Source organism: Ictalurus punctatus, chromosome 3 (assembly GCF_001660625.3).
Source record: "Ictalurus punctatus breed USDA103 chromosome 3, Coco_2.0, whole genome shotgun sequence".
NCBI classification, from domain to species: domain Eukaryota; kingdom Metazoa; phylum Chordata; class Actinopteri; order Siluriformes; family Ictaluridae; genus Ictalurus; species Ictalurus punctatus.
Genome location: NC_030418.2, coordinates 18,062,922 through 18,081,540, shown reverse-complemented (window position 1 = coordinate 18,081,540; position 18,619 = coordinate 18,062,922). Strand labels below are relative to the sequence as shown.

General features: G+C 39.9%; 1 protein-coding gene across 2 annotated transcripts in view; it reads right to left on the bottom strand.

The window, feature by feature from the left end:
• The window catches only part of pcdh15a (protocadherin-related 15a), a 216,012-nt gene that overhangs the window by 122,057 nt on the left and 75,336 nt on the right, over positions 1-18,619 (bottom strand). Inside the window, exons 7-12 of one of the 2 annotated variants that reach the window (XM_017464981.3) lie at positions 18,415-18,525; positions 14,858-15,028; positions 9,539-9,647; positions 9,266-9,378; positions 3,683-3,889; positions 3,511-3,531 (exon numbers count right to left, since the gene is read on the bottom strand). In XM_017464981.3, coding sequence (XP_017320470.2) covers positions 3,511-3,531; positions 3,683-3,889; positions 9,266-9,378; positions 9,539-9,647; positions 14,858-15,028; positions 18,415-18,525 — 732 coding nt within the window. The remainder of the gene's footprint in view (positions 1-3,510; positions 3,532-3,682; positions 3,890-9,265; positions 9,379-9,538; positions 9,648-14,857; positions 15,029-18,414; positions 18,526-18,619) is intronic. The other variant, XM_053679710.1, reaches the window with a different exon arrangement.

The following is an 18,619-nucleotide window of genomic DNA, read 5'->3' as shown; positions in this document are numbered from 1 at the left end:
CAAGTTTGCTGATGACACTACAGTTGTGGGCCTCATCAGCAACAATTATGAGTCAGCGTACAGGGAGGAGATGAACCAGCTCTTAGAAAGGTGTCGAGACAACAAGCTCTCTCTTAAAGTTGATAAGACTAAAGAGATGATTGTCGACTTCAGGAGAACCCAAGTGGACCACTCACCATTGCACATCAATGGACCAGCTGTGGAGAGAAGAAAAGCTCCAAGCTTCTTGGTGTGCACATGACTGAGGACCTCTCCTGGACTCCACCTGCCTAATGAAGAAGGTCCAGCAGCGCCTCTACTTCCTACAGAGGCTGAAGAGAGTCAAACTTCACCCTCCCATCCTCACCTCCTTCTACAGAAGGGCAATGGAGAGCATCCTGACCAGGTGTCTCACCATGTGGTACGGGAACTGCACAGCCTCCAACAGCAAGACCCTACAGCAGATTGTGAGGACAGCTGAAAAGCTCATTGGGGTCTCTCTACCCACCATCAACACCTCATTGAACATCCACAAAGCCACCAGTATTGCAGATGACCCCCTCTCATGGACTGTTCACCATCCTGCCATCTTGTAGAAGGAACAGGAGCATCCGTGCCACCACCAGCAGACTCTGCAACAATTTCTTCCCCGAGGCAGTCAACACCCTGCTGCCTCCAAACGCTCACCTGGGCTAGCCGAGTACCTAACCCAGTGAGACTCAGTACTATTGCACACTGTACTTTACATAGCTGCAGCAGACACTTTATACTATGGAACTTGTTTTAACTGTAAGTATAATGAATCTTTATTGATCACATATGCACAGTGAAATTCTTTTCTTCGCATACCCCAGCCTGTCAGGAAGCTGGGGTCAGAGCACAGGGTAAGCCATGATACAGCGCCCCTGGAGCAGAGAGGGTTAAGGGCCTTGCTCACGGGCCCAACAGTGGCAGCTTGGCAGTGCTGGGGCTTTAACCCCCGACCTTCCGATCAGTAACCCAGAGCCTTAACGTCAAGCCACCACTGCCCCAGTATCATTGCTATACTTGTGCATTACATTACAAAATAGCTTACAGTTTACAGCCCACACTCTGTGTATTTATTGTCCTGAGTATTTATTGTTTTGTTCTGTGTATTTATTGTTTTGCACTCGTCTCACACTGTTCTGTATTTGCACTTTATGTAGTTTTGCGTACTGTTCTGTGTTGTGCCATGGTCCTGAAGAAACGTCATTTTATTCAAATATATACGAGCTATATAGAGGAATGACAATAAAAAACAACTTGACCAGTTGACTTGACTATTAAGGAAACTTAGCCAGTCTGAGTGGGATATGGTGGCTCAGTGGTTAAGGTTTTGTGGTTTCCTCTGTTGTTTGCCACTGTTCTTGAGTTCAACTCTTCATCATCAACTGCTCTGGTGTATCGTATCTCAGTTGAAAATTGTTTTGAAACAAAATGTCAGGTAAATGAGCAAATGAAATGATGAAACAGCTGAAGCGTTTAAAGACTCAAAACAAGTAGAACTCGATACAAACAGTGTCAACAGGGATGCAACCACCACAAACAAGTCTATTTCTTCGCTACTAATTTGTATGCCTGAAATACCCTTAAAATATTCTTCAAATCAAGTTATTGAAGAAAAACAATTTATATCCGATCTTGCTGTGACCTTGATCTTGTGTGGATCAATTCCAAAATCAATTCATCTTCTGTTTACAGTGATAATTCCAAATAAATCCTACAAACATTCAACCACTGGTTCACGAGATATCATACTAACAAGAATCTTGAAAGGACAGACAGACACATGGACAAAAACATAATTCCAAAAACATAATGCATGAATATACACCACAGAAAAGCATTACAAAAAAAGGTTACAAACAGGTTGCTTGATGACTTAGACTGCTTCATGCACACAATCATATCCTTTACAACAAGACAGGTTTGGCTTTTGTGTTACTATAGTCTATAGATAGATCACCTCAACACTGCTAATGTGTGCACTAACATAAGTTGCCTCTTACATTCAACCCTTTCCATCAAGCCCACTTAATGTGAAAAATGACAGAGCATGTGGGCGTTCAGAAGCTTGGTTATTTTCATACTACAGCTGTATCAGAAAACTGCAGCAGCTTCACAAAGGAGAGCCAATAAGGGGAATTGACCAGTGCAGAAGCAGAGCAACCAGGGCATGGAAGAATTTAGCAGTGCTGGACAGCATATTTCCTACTACATGAACCATAATTGAATGTCTGTGTTTCCCAATTGGTAATTCAGAATGCCACTTAGTCCATGTGTCTGGAAATGAGACTGTGACTAAGCTGTGCATCACTTTCCACAAAGACTTACAGGCCCTCATCAACCCTACAGCCTTGGAAACTTTTCCCATCTGCCCAAAATTAATTGAAACCTATGACCAGGACTAGAGGGACCTCATGGCTAAGGGTCAATCGAGAAAGTAAGCTGAACTAATGGAAGTTAATTTGGTTTTCAGCAATCGATATGTTACGAGTCTGATTTGTAATTGCTTTTTTTGTCTATAGTCTAGAACTGTAGTCTATTTCTGAATGACTGACAAAGGTAGCCTTATATAGATAGCTTATTGTACAATTTCTAGCAATATCGCTTATGAATTCAAGAGGCCTCTTGTTGTCGAGGTAAATACATGTCTGATGGAGGCAACAGCAGGGTGTTGTAAAAATGTTTTGTATAGATTTTACATCAGTATAGGGTTATCAACATTGATCTAAAATTTTGGAAATAATGCATAGTGTTACTGGTGGGGTAAAGAACAAACACGGTCATCTTTGCATTACTGATGTTCTGATTTCTGTATTCTATCATTCTAGCACTTAAACATTGCAGAGGAGTCCATACTGATACATTTTTCAACCACAGACCTATTTTTCATTCATTTATACTTTAGTAACAGCTGAGGTAAATCCGGAACACTGGATTTACCAATGCCTATCCCAGAGTGTGAGGCAGGAATACAATCTCAATGAGATGACACTTCATTGCATGGCACTATGCACACACACACACACACACACACACACACACATTCACACCTAGGGGCAATTCAGCATTGCCGATCCACCTCCATATTTTTTAGGAGGTAGGAGGAAACCAGATATCCTGGAGGACGCCCACACAGACCTGGGGAAAACATGCAAAGAAATTCCACACAGCCAGTAACCTGAGCTCAGGACCCTGGGGCTATGAGGCAGCAACGATACCTTCTACACCACTGTGCCACCTGTAGACCTTTTTTATTAATAAAAATATTCTGTGTGACTTTTTACTAAGCAAATTGCACTGACATTTTGAAAGATCAGTGGGATTCATTTTAAACAGGCGAGAAAGGAGATACTAAATGTAATTTACTAGGATTAAATACAGCCTCTTCAGATGAGATAATTAATTGCATTTGTCTCACCTCAAACCAAACAAAATAAAAACAAGCAAACCAAGAAGAGTAAGCTTTAAAAAACCACACACACAGCACACGACACATTCACCTACTGGTACAGCCCCTGGCTGAAGCTGAAACACACAAATTGAATATAAAGACATTGTTTAACTGCGACTATAGCACATGTAGTAACACACACTGCAACTCACAAAATAACACATCAACAAAGACTGTGCTTCTGCTAGGGGTTATTACTGTATGTGTGAACAATAATGTGCCCACCTCCTCTATGTCATTATCAAGGGCTATGATGGCCAGCGGTGCTGTGAGGTTGGTTCTGCCTGACACGGTGCCACCCACAGGGGCTGACTCACTGATGAAGCCCTGGTAGGAGGGCTGTTGGAAGTACGGAGCCTGGTTGTTTTCATCCAACACCTCTATCCGCAGGTCGGCAAATGCAGGCAGAGGGTGACCGTTATCCTGCTCGGCCTGCTCACAAACATGTGCATATTTGAAAACAAACAAACAACCAAACGCAGCATGGGTGAACATGCTTTGGTGATGATACCCAAGAAGGCTGGATGTCTCAGTCTGAAACTGCCAGCTCACAGTATACGCAGCTCAGCAGGAGAGAGATTCAACACCATGGAGAGTTGCATGAGGATTAAGTCACACACACAACCTGACAGTGCTTACATGTGCACTTCCACAAACATCAATCATTTGCTCAGTTAATCTGCTGCTTGTGATAAATGTTTCATTTGATGCAAAAGTTGGGGTCTATTTGAGAACACGTTAAACCAGTGAGTGTGTCTCTTTCAGTGGGTGGGTTTGTCTTTGGTCCATATATGGAGTTTATACACACACACACACACACACACACACACACCTCTCAAACATTACTGACTAGGCCTAGTTTTATGATTGCACTCTAAATGGTTTTCTGAAAAACCATGACTAGCTAGATTATGTAAGGCATATCAGTATAATAAATAGCAATAGCAATAATTACACAAGACTTCTGTAAAGGTAGTAAACATTTGCTAGAGGTGTGTGACAAATGAAAGGAAAAATCTGTGGCTCTGTTATGTCATGGGAGACATTTTGCTGGCTTTTTTTTTTTGTCTATGTGTCCTCTTATAGGGAACCATTACAACAAATCAATACAAAGACTGACTTTATCCTATGAAAAAAAACATTTCTAACCTGATGAGAGTGGTCTGTTCCAGGATGACAATGCCTCCATCCACAGGACACAAGGCCTCAGTAAATAGTTGTAAATCACAAGTTACTGTCCAAATCAGTAGTCACTAACCCTGTTCCTGGAGATCTATCTTCTGGAAGACTTAAGATCCAACCATAATCGACCATCTAATCATTGCCTTAAGAATTTCTTGAGGCAGGTGTGTTAGATTTTGATTGGAGATGAAACTTGCAGGAAGGGAGCTCCCATTACATTTACGGCATTTGGCAGATGCCCTTATCCAAGGCGACTTATGTTTATTTCTTTTATATATATATATATATATATACACACACACACACACACACACACTATCTCACCGAAGTGAATACACCCCTCACATCTTTGTAAATAGTTGATTATACCTTTTCATGTGACAACACTGAAGAAATGGCACTTTGCTATAATGTAAAGTAGTGAGTGTACAGCTTGTGTAACAGTGTAAATTTGCTGTCCCCTCAAAATAACTTAACACACAGCCATTAATGTCTAAACCGCTGGCCACAAAAGTGAGTACACCCCTCTTCTAGAAGCCTCTTCTAAAGATGATGCACAAGAAAGCCTGCAAACAGTTTGCTGAAGACAAGCAGACTAAGTACATGGATTACTGGAACCATGTCCTGTGGTCTGATGAGACCAAGATAAATTTATTTGGTTCAGATGGTGTCAAGCATGTGTGGCGGAAACCAGGTGAGGAGTACAAAGACAAGTGTGTCTTGCCTATAGTCAAGCATGGTGGTGGGAGTGTCATGGTCTGGGGCTGCATGAGTGCTGCCAGCACTGGGGAGCTACAGTTCATTGAGGGAACCATGAATGCCAACATGTACTGTGACATACTTAAGCAGAGCAAGATCCCATCCCTTTGGAGACTGGGCCGCAGGGCAGTATTCCAGCATGATAACGACCCCAAACAGACCTCCAAGATGACCACTGCCTTGCTAAAGCTGAGGGTGAAAGTGATGGACTGGCCAAGCATGTCTGCAGACCTAAACGCTATTGAGCATCTGTGGGGCATCCTCAAACGGAAGGTGGAGGAGCACAAGGTCTCTAACATCCACCAGCTCCGTGATGTCATTATGGAGGAGTGGAAGAGGACTCCAGTGGCAACCTGTGAAGATCTGGTGAACTCCATGCCCAAGAGGGTTAAGGCAGTGCTGGAAAATAATGGTGGCCACACAAAATATTGACACTTTGGGCCCAATTTGGACATTTTCACTTAGGGGTTTACTCACTTTTGTTGCCAGCAGTTTAGACATTAATGGCTGTGTGTTGAGTTATTTTGAGGGGACAGCAAATTTACACTGTTACACAAGCTGTACACTCACTACTTTACATTGTAGCAAAGTGTCATTTCTTCAGTGCTGTCACATGAAACGATATAATTAAATATTTACAAAAATGTAATTATATATAACAGTTGAGGGTTAAGGGCCTTGCTCAAGGGCCCAACAGTAGCAGAGCAGCAGTGCTGGGCTTTGAACTCATGACTTTCCAATCAGTAACCCAACATCTTAACCACTGAGCTACCACATATTTGATAATATGCATGAAGAATCCTGTCAGATGCAGCAAAGTCAATGACAGCATCAATATTTACCTCCATAATCAATAATTTCTTAATATAAATGCTTGAATGATAAAGCAAGATTTGGATTTTAGCAATCATTTTTAGCTTTATAACAAAGAAGCCAACACATTCATTCAAAATATCCCTGACATGCTGGTTAGGATTTTCTGGAGCAGCAAGTACATAATGTAGCTAGGCAAACAAGGATGTAGCACTTCATAGAGCAAACATAATAATTTAACATTTCAAAATAATTCATCTGCTACATGTTGAACAGTGATACGCTTTAAGCCTCCCTCATCCTCCCTCCCTCTCTCTCTCTCTCTCTCTCTCTCTCTCTCTCTCTCTCTCTCTCTCAGGAAAACTCTTTCACTTGATTGAATACACACAAGTCAACAGCTACTTGGATGCATTTGTGTATTTCACTGAATTCCTTTGCCAGTACTATTTTCCCTCCTGACTACTTCAAACTCTCTCCAGTTAATATCATATAGAATGTGATAATATTGCTGTAAACTGATAGAAATACAGCCACACATGTGCCCCCACATACTAGCCTACGCACACTTATGCACAATGTAATGAACCTTTGTACTCTGAATGATGTAAGCTGAATACATTTGAAAGTCCTGAAGTGAGGACTGGTGACCTTGCAGATATGCAGGGAAGGTGCCCAGATGAATGGGAGTCACAAATATGGATCAGAACAGCTTTCTGCTGCTAACCCAAGAGCAATCCACAAGTTCTCCTATTTAATGAACTCTATTTAAAATAATCTGTTTCTTATTTACTTTTATATTTATTTTCTCTCTAATTTACCCTAATCATGCATAATGAGAGTCCCCTCAGAACAGTGAAATGCAATCCTCTACAAGTGTTGTAATTGATGTAATCTCCTGTAATTAGCCTTGGATTGAGTTTGATTGGTCAAGTGTTAATGCAATTTAATTAGATAAAAGTTCATGGTAATCTAAAGTGTTCTAATAGAGTATAATACTGATCAGCCATAACATTAAAAGGAACCCCGACTATGAAGACTTGTAGGTCTTAACAAGCAATAATCGCCCTCTCCTACTAAAATACGCTGTTAGAAACACAAGGAATATGTTCATTACTTTAAAAATCCTTAACATTTAATACATATTTTAACCCACGGAGGCCGCCATTATGTGACATGCACAGTGCATGGTGAGTCGTTGACGTAAAATGGTTGCATTTGAGTACTCAAAAGATTTAGCCCCCGCAGCAGGAAAACAATGCCACACTGTGCTGCTTTTGGCTGTAATTTTCTAGTTCTTGTGTGCTGTGATATAAAATATAAATATAAAATCAAAAGCATAAATCAAAAGTATCACCCTAAGCATCTTATTAGTGCGTTTGCTCTGTATACTCTCACGTATAGCTCCCCAAGTAAAATTAAAGCTGTTCTTGAACCATTTGGAATACATGCATTGTTTTGGTCTCTTTTGGATTGTCTGGACCTTTGCCAGTGTTTTTCAGACTGTTTTTGTCAAGATGTTACTGATCAGTGGATTACTATGAGGCTGAAGACGTTTATATCACTGTAGCTTCGCTGGAGAATCAAGGCAACCATTGCAACCATTTGAGGTCACTACCGAGAATGCGTTGCAAAGTAAACAACAATGGCGGCCTACAAGTGCAATAATTTATTTATTTTTTAAACTGACATCTAGAGTGTTTTTGTATAGAGGATTTATATAGCGGATGTCAGCATTGATCTAATAAACAGTTTCCCTTTAAAACCCACCTGCCTAATATTGTGTAGGTCCCCCTTTTGCTGCCAAAAAAGCGCTGACCCTTTGCGGCATGGACTCCACAAGACCTCTGAAGGTTTACTGTGCTATCTAGCACCAAGATATTAGCAGCAGATCCTGTAAGTTGTGAAGCCTCTATGGATTGGACTTGTTTGTCCAGCACATCCCAGTGATGCTCAATCTGATTCAGATCTGGAGAATTTGGAGGCCAAACAACACCTTGAACTCGTTATGTTCTTCAAACCATTCCTGAACAATTATTGCAGTGTGGCAGGATGCATTATCCTGCTGAAAGAGGCCACTGCCATTAGGCAATACTGTTGCCATGAAGGGGCGTACTTGGTCTGCAACAATGTTTAGGTAGGTGGTATGTGTCAAAGTAACAGCTGCAAGGTTTCCCAGAAGAACACTGTCCAGATCATCACACTCGCCTTCTTCCCATTATGCATCCTAGTGCCATCTCTCACCCAGGTAAGCGACGCACACAACCCCAGCCATCGACATGATGTAAAATAAACATGATTCATCAGACCAAGCCACCTTCTTCCATTGATCCATGGTCCAGCTCTGATGCTCATGTGCCCATAATAGGTGTTTTCAGTTGTGGATAACATGGGCACTCCGAGCGGTCTGCAGCCACGCAGCCCCATAAGCAGCAAGCTGTGATGCACTGTGTGTTCTGACACCTTTCTATCATAACCAATATTAACTTTTTCAGCAATTTGTGCTAGAGGAGCTCTTTTGTGGGATTGGACCAAACTAACCAGCCTTCACTCCCCATGCGGAAAAGTGAGCTGTGGGAGCCCACGACCCTGTTGCTGGTTCACCAGGAGTCCTTCCTTGGACCACTTTTGGTAGGTACTAACCAATTCATACCTGCTACACCCTACAAGAACTGCTGTTTTGTAAAGGCTCTGACCCAGTCATCTAGCCATCACAATTTGTCCCATGTCAAAGTTGCTCAGATCCTTGCACTTACCCATTTTTCCTGCTTCCAACACATCAGCTTCGAGAACTGACTGCTAACTTGCTGCCTAATATATCCCACCCCTTGCCAGTCACCATTGAAACAAGATAATCAATGTTCACGTCACCTGTCAGTGGTTTTAATGTTATGGCGGATCTGTGTATAATTCACATATAATTTACACTACATCTTACACTATTCAGGATAATTAGAAGAATATAATATAAGCATTATGATATTTATCAAAAATTATATTCTTAATAACAAAGACTAATAATGACAAGAGTATACACAAGATAAGAACATGTATGACCTTGATGACAAGGTTGAAGCTTTGGTACAGGTCCCTCCTAACTGGCCTTAGAAGGCGGAGCTCTGCTGTGGTCCTGTTCAAAGAAAAGAACTCTGGGTAGACTGCTGGCTGGCCTGAAGGTGACAGGAGAGTTGGCACACATGAGAAATACAAATGACCTTGCATCTTCACAACCCCCCCCCCCCCCCACACACACAAAAAAAAAAAAAAAAAAAAAAAAAAACAGTGATATGTCTTTTAAGATCAAAGATTTATGATGCCTTGGATACCCACCAACCAGAATGAAGTAGAGAATGCCAGGTCTGTCTGATGGAGGCTGAATGTTTCTGTCCTGATCCACCGCTCGGATGGGTGGTGACACATTTAGGGGATTCAATTTGCTCTAAAAAGTATAGATAGAGTGGTGACCATAAGACTCAATTAAAATTAGTTTAATCAGAGTCAAGATACAGTAATTACAGTACTGAAGTCAAATTATGCCTTGTTTTCTGGCTTCAGTTTCATCTTACTATGCATGTGATGACCTTCTATTGACATTGTTAATGTGGCTTTGTGAATTGTTAATCAACACTATGCCTACACCTAAATCTGGCTATTTTGTTTGTGCATTTCTTTTAATAAAAGCTGCAGTTTTGCTCATTTGGACCAACCAAAGGTCTCCACAAGGTCAAAACTGTCGGTTATTTCTATCCTTGTGGGGACATAGAAAACATATTTTTTAAATAAAAAATAAAATCATCACCCCCCTCACACACAAACAAATAGACTGCATGGCTGATAAGAAACATTCGCTATGTAGCAGGCTTTTACCAAAGCCAAGGACAGCCTTATCAAAAACAGGGAAATAAATAAAGATGGTAAATGAGTGCTTATCAGTGACTCGTTCCCACCTAAGACATTCAAGAATAAACAAATCAAATACACGAGAAACAAGGAGACGAAGATCTATTTATATCACACTGTTAATCATAACATCTGGATCTCGGCTCCTATTAATAACATCTAGCTACTGCTATTTACAGAGACAGTCAAGAAACCGAGAAACATAATCAGAGTACTAATAGAAGCGAATGGAATTGCACACTCTCCACTTTAGTTAACACCCCTGAAAGGTTACTTAATTTTACTGTGTTTGCTTTTCACAAAAGTTACTGGTGCTACAGAGAAGCTTAATAAAGTGAAACCTCACTAAAGCTTCACAAACTGTTGTTCACTTTGAAAAGTCTCAAGACTGCTACATATTTTTTTATCTGCCCCCACAGACACACAGGTAACGTATTTCCTTACAAATTCACCAAACAAATTTGAAATCTCATTACCTTGGGTAATCCAAGAGCAACAATTAAATTATAGATACAAAAACAGAGGTTGTTCTTTATGTTTAGTAGTACCTACAAATTTTTTAGAGGGAAGTAGCTGCACTAACACATCCACACTGTAGTAAACAGCAGGGTGGAGCACAGCTAGAAGTAGAGGCTGCCTTTATGAGCATCCCCCCAAATCTCCATACTTAGCCAGCTGTAAACAGTTTTTCATAAAATATGATGCACCCGAGCAAACAACAGAAATAGCAGTTATTTATTTACAGTGTGTGTCCCTCTGTTCTCTGCTTGAGGATCTCACATCCATCTACTCTAGCGCCAAAACCCTTCCTGTCCTGAAGCACCACTATCATCCTCTCTGGTGGCCAGTGAAGGATTTGATAAAGGATTGATGCTTGCTCTCCTCAGTGCACTTCTCTCTACATTATGCTCTTGTAAAATGTTTTGCCTGCACCCTGCACAAAAAAAAAAAAAAGAGATCAAGTAGCGAATGTATCAACATTACACCCTTATTGGCTTGGCATTCATCCAGGCTGGTTGTTTATCTAATAATCACTAACTCACACCGGAATGGTGGATGTGTACAACAATGCAATTTAGAAGCTTGGGTTTGAGGTAAACTTCATATAACTCTTAAGTAAACTGCTTTCTCTACTTTATGAGAAGGCTGAAGAAAACACATCTCCCACCCCTCATCCACAACATGTTCTATAGAGATACCACTGAGAGCATCGTGAGCAGCTGCATCACTGTCTGGTTTGGAAATTGCACCATATCGGATCGCAAGACCCTCCAGCGGATAGTGAGGACAGCTGAGAAGATCATCGTCTCTCTTCCCTCCACCATAGACATTTACACCACACACTGCATCCGCAAAGCCCCCCCCCCCCCCCCCCCACACACACACACACAACACACACACTCTCTGAACTGAACAACATCCCATTCCCACTGCAATATTTGCACATTCTTGCATTGACTGTTGCATTTTTTGCTGCTACTGTATTGATAAAAATATTGTATTTAATTTATTGTCACTATTATACACTTTACCTAGCTGCTACTGCACTAACTGCTACGTCCATATTTGCTATAAGCTAATCTGCTGAAGACTAAGTCATAACATGTTATATTTACATTCACAGTGTTTTTTAATGATATTGTTACTCTTTTGCACTACCGGTTATATCGGACTCTTCCACACTAAAACTGTGTACTGTTCGGCACTACACTGTCACGTACTGTGCCTATTGTCCTGTTTTAGTAGTTATTGTACTGTCCTGTATTGTTAGCACACGTCTACACATGCACTTTATGTAGAAATGTGTAGATCGTATTTAGTTCTGTGTCGTCCCATGTGGTGAGTGTGTTGTTTTCTGCAGCACCATGGTCCTGGAGGAGCGTTGTTTCATTTCACGGTGTACTGTACCAGCTGTATATATGGCTGAAATAACAATAAAACCACTTGCCTTGACTTTTTCTACATTGTATGTTGCTGTAATTCCTGATTCCATCTCCTGTGCAATTAAACAACAGTAAGGTCTGTGATTTAAATTGAAGTTAGTGCTGCAACATCTTACAATTCTTTCTCTTTCACCTACTACTGTATGTCCACTCTTCATTCTTATCCTTCCATCGGGAAAGCTTTCCTATTGCCCAATGCCTTTTTTCCAAAGTGACAGCATTCCTCATAAATGTGATCAGCGTTTATCACATTATAACTCTGGTTATAAATCTGGTTTATATAGTTTTTATTGGGGATGCCTTTTTTCAGTACATGTTTTGAAGACTTCAATATTGATACAAAGATGAACAACATTAATAGCATTAAACAATCAGGGATATGGACTATTTTATTTATCTCTGTTTATGTTACTTGCTATTGTGTGCTGCTAGCAATGATGTCATCACGATGACATTTATGCTGAAGATGTCACGCCGTTTAAACTGTATCTTTAATATAGAGCAGCGCTCACAGAACTGAAGTAATCTCATATGTTATGTGAGTTTCTCTGCACACTGCCTTCACTGCTCCACACTCGGGAATACATTTCTGTGCATTCAGTTCACAGCCATTTTTAATGACAATTTTATGCCCTCTGGTCGGCTGCCCTTGTGGTCTCTAAAAAAGATACTGTTTAAACATCATGAAAATGCTTTATCTGGTTACTTATATTGTAGGAAACTTGTTGTATGTTCTCCTGACATTGCACTAGAGCACAGTTACCAGTCTACTCTGCTTGATCAGTAATCGTGAAATACACTATAAGGCCAAAACTATGCAGACACCTGACCATCACTCATACTGTATGTGGGCCTTCCTCAAACTTCTGCCACAAAGTAGGAAGTACACAAATGTCCAGGTCAGGGGTGTCCAAACTTATCCAGAAAGGGACAGCTGGTTTTCATTCCAACCAAGCAGGAGTCTATTGAAAGCCAAGACCAATTGATTAAACAGGTGGAATCAGGTGTGGTTCCTGCTTGATTGGAATGAAAACTTGCACCAACACAGACCCTTTGTGGATAAGACTGGATACCCCTGGTCTAGATTGTCTTTATATACTGTAGAGTTAAGATTTCTCTTCACTGGAACTAAAGGGCCTAAACCGGTTTCGAAATGACAATGCCCAATGCACAATGTAAGGTTTGTAAAGACAAAGCTTGAGTGGCCAGAGCCCTGACCTCAACCCTACTGGACACTTTTGGGATAAATGGAATGCCAAATGCGCACCAGGCCTTCACACTTGAAATCAATGCCTGACCTCACTATTGCGCTTGTGGCTGAATGAGCCACATTCCAAAATCTAATGGAAAGCCTTCTCATTAGACTGGAGACTGTTATAACAGCAAAGGGAGGACCAACTCCATGTTGATGCCCTTGGTTTTGGAATGGGCACATATGGGCATGATGTGCAGGTGTCCACATACTTTTGGCCATTTTGTGTGTATCCAGATTTCTGTCATTTTGTGTTAACTGATCATTAGCGAGACAAGGTACCTTAGATTTATGTCACATAGTGTAACGTGGTATCGGATGTTAGTATCAGAGCATTTTTAATTAGTACAGTAAGGGAATAAGCACAGTATTGGACAGATTGATATTGATGCATTACTAGTTTTATTATTACAAATAATAGAAATATCAGGGGAACAATATAAAACTCCTTGGCTGTGTTTACATCCTTCATCTTTACAGTAAAGCTAAGAATTTAGTACTAAATGTTTTGGTGATAATGATGTGTGCTTTAATAGTGTTAAAAAAGCATGTGAAAGATTCCAAGATAGAAATCTTCGTAATTGTCTTAAAAGGCATATTCCAATATAGAAATCTGCGACTGCAAAGGGGAGGAAGCTGGAAACCCAATTAGCTACACTTCTCATGAACATATAATGTGATGATTCATGTTAGAAAGTGATAAACTGTTCAAACGAATGACTGCAGCAACAAATCAGTACGTTTTTTGTTACATTTCATTAGTTTAATATTAACTTGACAAAAACTGACCAAGCAGAATGATATTACTGGTGCTTATAAACTACTGAACAAGATTGGCTAATGAATCATGGAATTGTCCTAGACCAGGAGTAGGTGGGTACCCAAGAGGTCCAATGACATGTGAATTAGCCTGTTTGATGAATATTTTTGTCTTAAGTTGCAAAACACAATGGTTGAGAGGAAAAAGGGAAGATCGTAAGTTTGCTAGCTACTAAACTATCATGGATAAACCTCACCAGCCAATGTAGATTATGTACAGCAGTTCACTTTGTAACTGGTAGAGGCCAAATTCACCCAGAGCACCATTAACTACATTAGACATGGTGGATTTTCTTGGGTCTTAATAATGTAATGCAAAGATTATCACCTGCCTGTTTTCCTATAAATGTATTAAACGTGTATAATATTCTATTGGACTTGTTTACATAGAAAATGTACAAACATAATAACACATTCTCTTCCCCAGGATACTGGAGCTTTAACCTGAACACTAGAAAACATCTCTGCTCCCACATGAATAGATCCAAAGCCGGTTCAGAACAGACATAGCAGCTCTTCATGGAAAATGACGAGATGGCCTTCAGCTGTACATGAGCATTGTGTTTGTGAGATGAAGCTTATCATTGCTCGGTAATGGCTGTTTGAGGTTTCTTTTTTTTGCACTCCCTGTCAGTGACATGCCAGAAAGTTTTTAAACAGCTAATAGAAAACCAAGCATGTCACTGCTGTACTCATACTGTAGCAGAAGCAGTGTTGCATGGGTTGAGTTCTCACCGGGTCTATGAGTTCAGGAATGACGGCATGATATATGACAGGGCTGCAGTCCCGCGTGTTATTGACCAGAACGCAGGGCAGGAACATGGGACCCAGGTCATCTCCGTCTAATACATCCAGAGTCAGCGTTGTAGTAGCAGTGTGCCGGCTGGCTGGATATGGAGCACGATCCTGAAAAATGCGCAAACACACACACACACACACACACACACACACACACACACACACACACACACACACAAACATCAGCTGGAGTTTATCCTTAGAGTTACATTCAGTTCTGTTGCACTGTTTTCTAGGATCCACTAACCCAGCCCACTTTTTCTGATTTTATACCAACCCAATTACACCACAAACACATCTTATCTCTATATCAATTATTAGCAACACAATCAATGTTCACATAGATATACAGTAGGGATGGGTGAAATCTTATCGTTTGCAATATACCAGTAGAAATTCTCCCCACAATAAGAAGGAGTCTTCCCGCGATACTAACGTTAAAGCCTAGACGATGATGTATTTCTGTGTGCGACCCATTCGCAGCTCACGTGCAGAGTGAAAACAGGTACGGCGGAAGGCGGACATGAAGCTGAGGAGGAGTTTATCACTAAACCAGGAGCTACCTCTACAATCTGGAACTGGTTTGGTTACAGAAAATCAGTTTTACTTTTAGATCAATGTTTGTGTTTCTGAGGCTCTCAAGACTGTATGAAGCTTGTCACTTGCAACTAAAAACAGTGGTTAATGATACTATATTTATATCGCCACTGATATCGTTATCGCAATAAATACCAGAAAATATTGTGATATAGTTTTAAGTCAATATCGCCCATCCCTAATATACAAGTCACTTGTATACAAGTCACAACATTTCACTTGTATACAAGTCACTACATTCTTGGGGCTACACCTGAGTGAAGCTGTGTATAAAGTATGAGTGCACTGCTTGTGTGTGCAATTAATAGGCAGAGGGAAAATTATAGAGGTGAAAAAAATCATAATGACTCTCTCAGGTTGAAATAACCTGAACATAATATAAACGCGATTTTTCTTTTCAAATGATTGATAATATTAATCAGAGAATTTGAGCCAGACTCATACATTTTCATGTCAGAAAAATAAGTTTTTGTAGGTTTTCCAAAATGAGTCATTTTAGTCCTAATAAAACATAATGGTTTTTTTTTTTGTTTGTTTTTTTAAAAAGATATACAATGTGTTAAATGTGAGAAAGTTTTGTGTAAAAGGCAAAGTGAACAGCAGAACTGCAGAGATTTGCTCCTGAACAAAGTATTAGACCTCAGGTTGATCTGGGGAGGAATTTCATTGCAATCAATTATTGCAGGTCTTTTGGGTTAACAATGTGCTACAAAAGAGAACAAAAGCATGGAGAGGGGGGAAAAGTGGACAGATTTATTCAGTCACCTATAATGGACTTTTTTCATGGCCTTGCTAAGTGCATTCCAGTAATATGCATTCTCACCACCTGAAACTTATGAGGCTTTTAGAAAATTTGTCATCCAACCACCACAGACAAACACACACACACATTTTCTGACAGAGACCTTAAATGCTGAACGACCCATGGATGAAATGAACATATATGAAAGCTTTTTAAATGTGATTGAAGTTCCCCTCCTGTCCTGAGGTACAAGACAGAATCAAAAGCATGTCATTTGAAATTGTGACTCGTGGATGCTGTCGGTAGTCTGTCGTCATGGTGAAGGAAGGGGTACCCAATCAGTACAGCGCACCACTGGAGCTCTTATACAGCTGTACGGTAAGTGTGTGTGTAAAAAAAGGGCAATACTGAATAAGCTTTACTTCTGAATAAATTCTTACAAAACCACAAAATGGATTTGAGCAGAATGTTCACTACAGCAATGCATCCACAGAAACAACAACAACAAAAAAAAAGAGCTAGAGCCCTTAAGCTTCCAACACAAAAGCATCAACTCAAAATAGTCCATCGTTCATTAAGACAGGAATAAAAACATGGTGAAAATACTGTGAACCTCCATATTTCAGTGGATTATATGGATCTCGTTGTTTGAAACATTAATTAATTAATGTAAGTAATCTGACCATTATCTACAACAGTACAATGGATTTAGAACTATAGAGTAACTATGGAGTTACTACAGTACAGTACAGTACTTCAGTGTACAACAAGCTACAAATGAAATATTCTAAGTTGGGCACACCACTGATCACCTTCACTGAGATGGTAGAGTGGGCTAATATTTGATTACTGCATTAAACAGCTTCACCTTGAACAGCTCACATTTTGATGCATAATTATTAACAAACTTTATTCCCCATTTCTGTATTTGAACAACTGACACGTGAGCTTATTTGGTAAAGTCATAATGTAGCTGGCTGGAATTAATAATTAGAGTTAATTATTTTTTGTTAGATGAAGATAAATTAAAAAGCAGCAGAATTAGAAGCCTTTGCATTTCTGAGGTAGAACTGCATGCAAAAATAACAAATGGGTCAATTTGCTTGTTAGTTTATGAAAATGATTACATACTACTTTAGTTAGGAAAGGTTTGGGGAAGCACTCGTTAATTGAAGCAACTAACAAAACTCAAAGCTAACGTTAAGGTCTGTTAAGAGAATTAATCTTAGCAATAAACAATGTGGAAACACAATTTGCTTTGAAAAAGAGTCACTGTTTTTAAAATATTTTAAAGGGTGTGCATGCTTAGCATTTATGATGAAATCATCCAAGCAGATATAGCATAAAGCACTATTATACAATCATTTCAGTTCATATGGTTGACACGAATTGAAATTACATGTCAACATCCAGAAATTTGATAGATATAGATTTATACTTTTAATGTTTTAAATAAATCTGAGAATGTTGCAAAAGATTAGTAAATTATGAACAATATCTTTATGCCTGTAACGTCATCATCATCTTTCTCTGCAGAAATCACTGTAGTGTGCTCATTGGAGAAACGGTTTATGGAGCACCCACACTGATTAGGCAGAATTGCAGGTTGCCTGGCTTTATGAAATCATGCGCAGGCATTTCTTCAGTTACTCTGGTGTAACATCAAAATGAGTAACACGGTCAGCTTAAGGGCACACTAAAAGGAGAGCGGAGATTAGTAGTGCTAAGCTTCTGCTTGGAGCCAGGATTCAGTTTCTAGATGATGTCCCATGTTCCATTTTGTTGTAGAACAAAGCCTCCTTCATGTTTTCTGTTAAGAGTGTCAAAATGCTGTCATGTAGGTGTGGAATATTTCAACACTAATGACTGCACTAAATGATGATGATGAATACACTTGCTCTGGCAAAATATCAGCTAGTAAACAACTACAGTACAAGGCACCTTAAAACAAATGCAGTGACACTTTCCCTGCATTTCGAACAATGCATCAGCCTTGACAACATGGAAGATTTCACAAATAAATCACCACAATTTAACATATGCTGTTACCTAAAAATAAATAGGACAATTAAATAAAAATACATTGCCTAAAAGCCTATGATTAATTATAGATGGGGGAACATCATAATGTAACGATAACTGTAAAAGCTCTTACATTGGCCTGGACTATGATTAGGTAGCGCGTCCTTTCTTCATAGTTCAGTCTCTCAGCAAGGACAATATTACCAGACAGTGTGCTAGCCACCTGAACAGTCCTGTTTGACAGCTGAGAGAGAAAGAAACCACGATTAAGAAAGAGAAAGCAAGAGAAGAAAAGAGATTGTACCATAACATGAATTATTAATTCATAAACGTTGCTG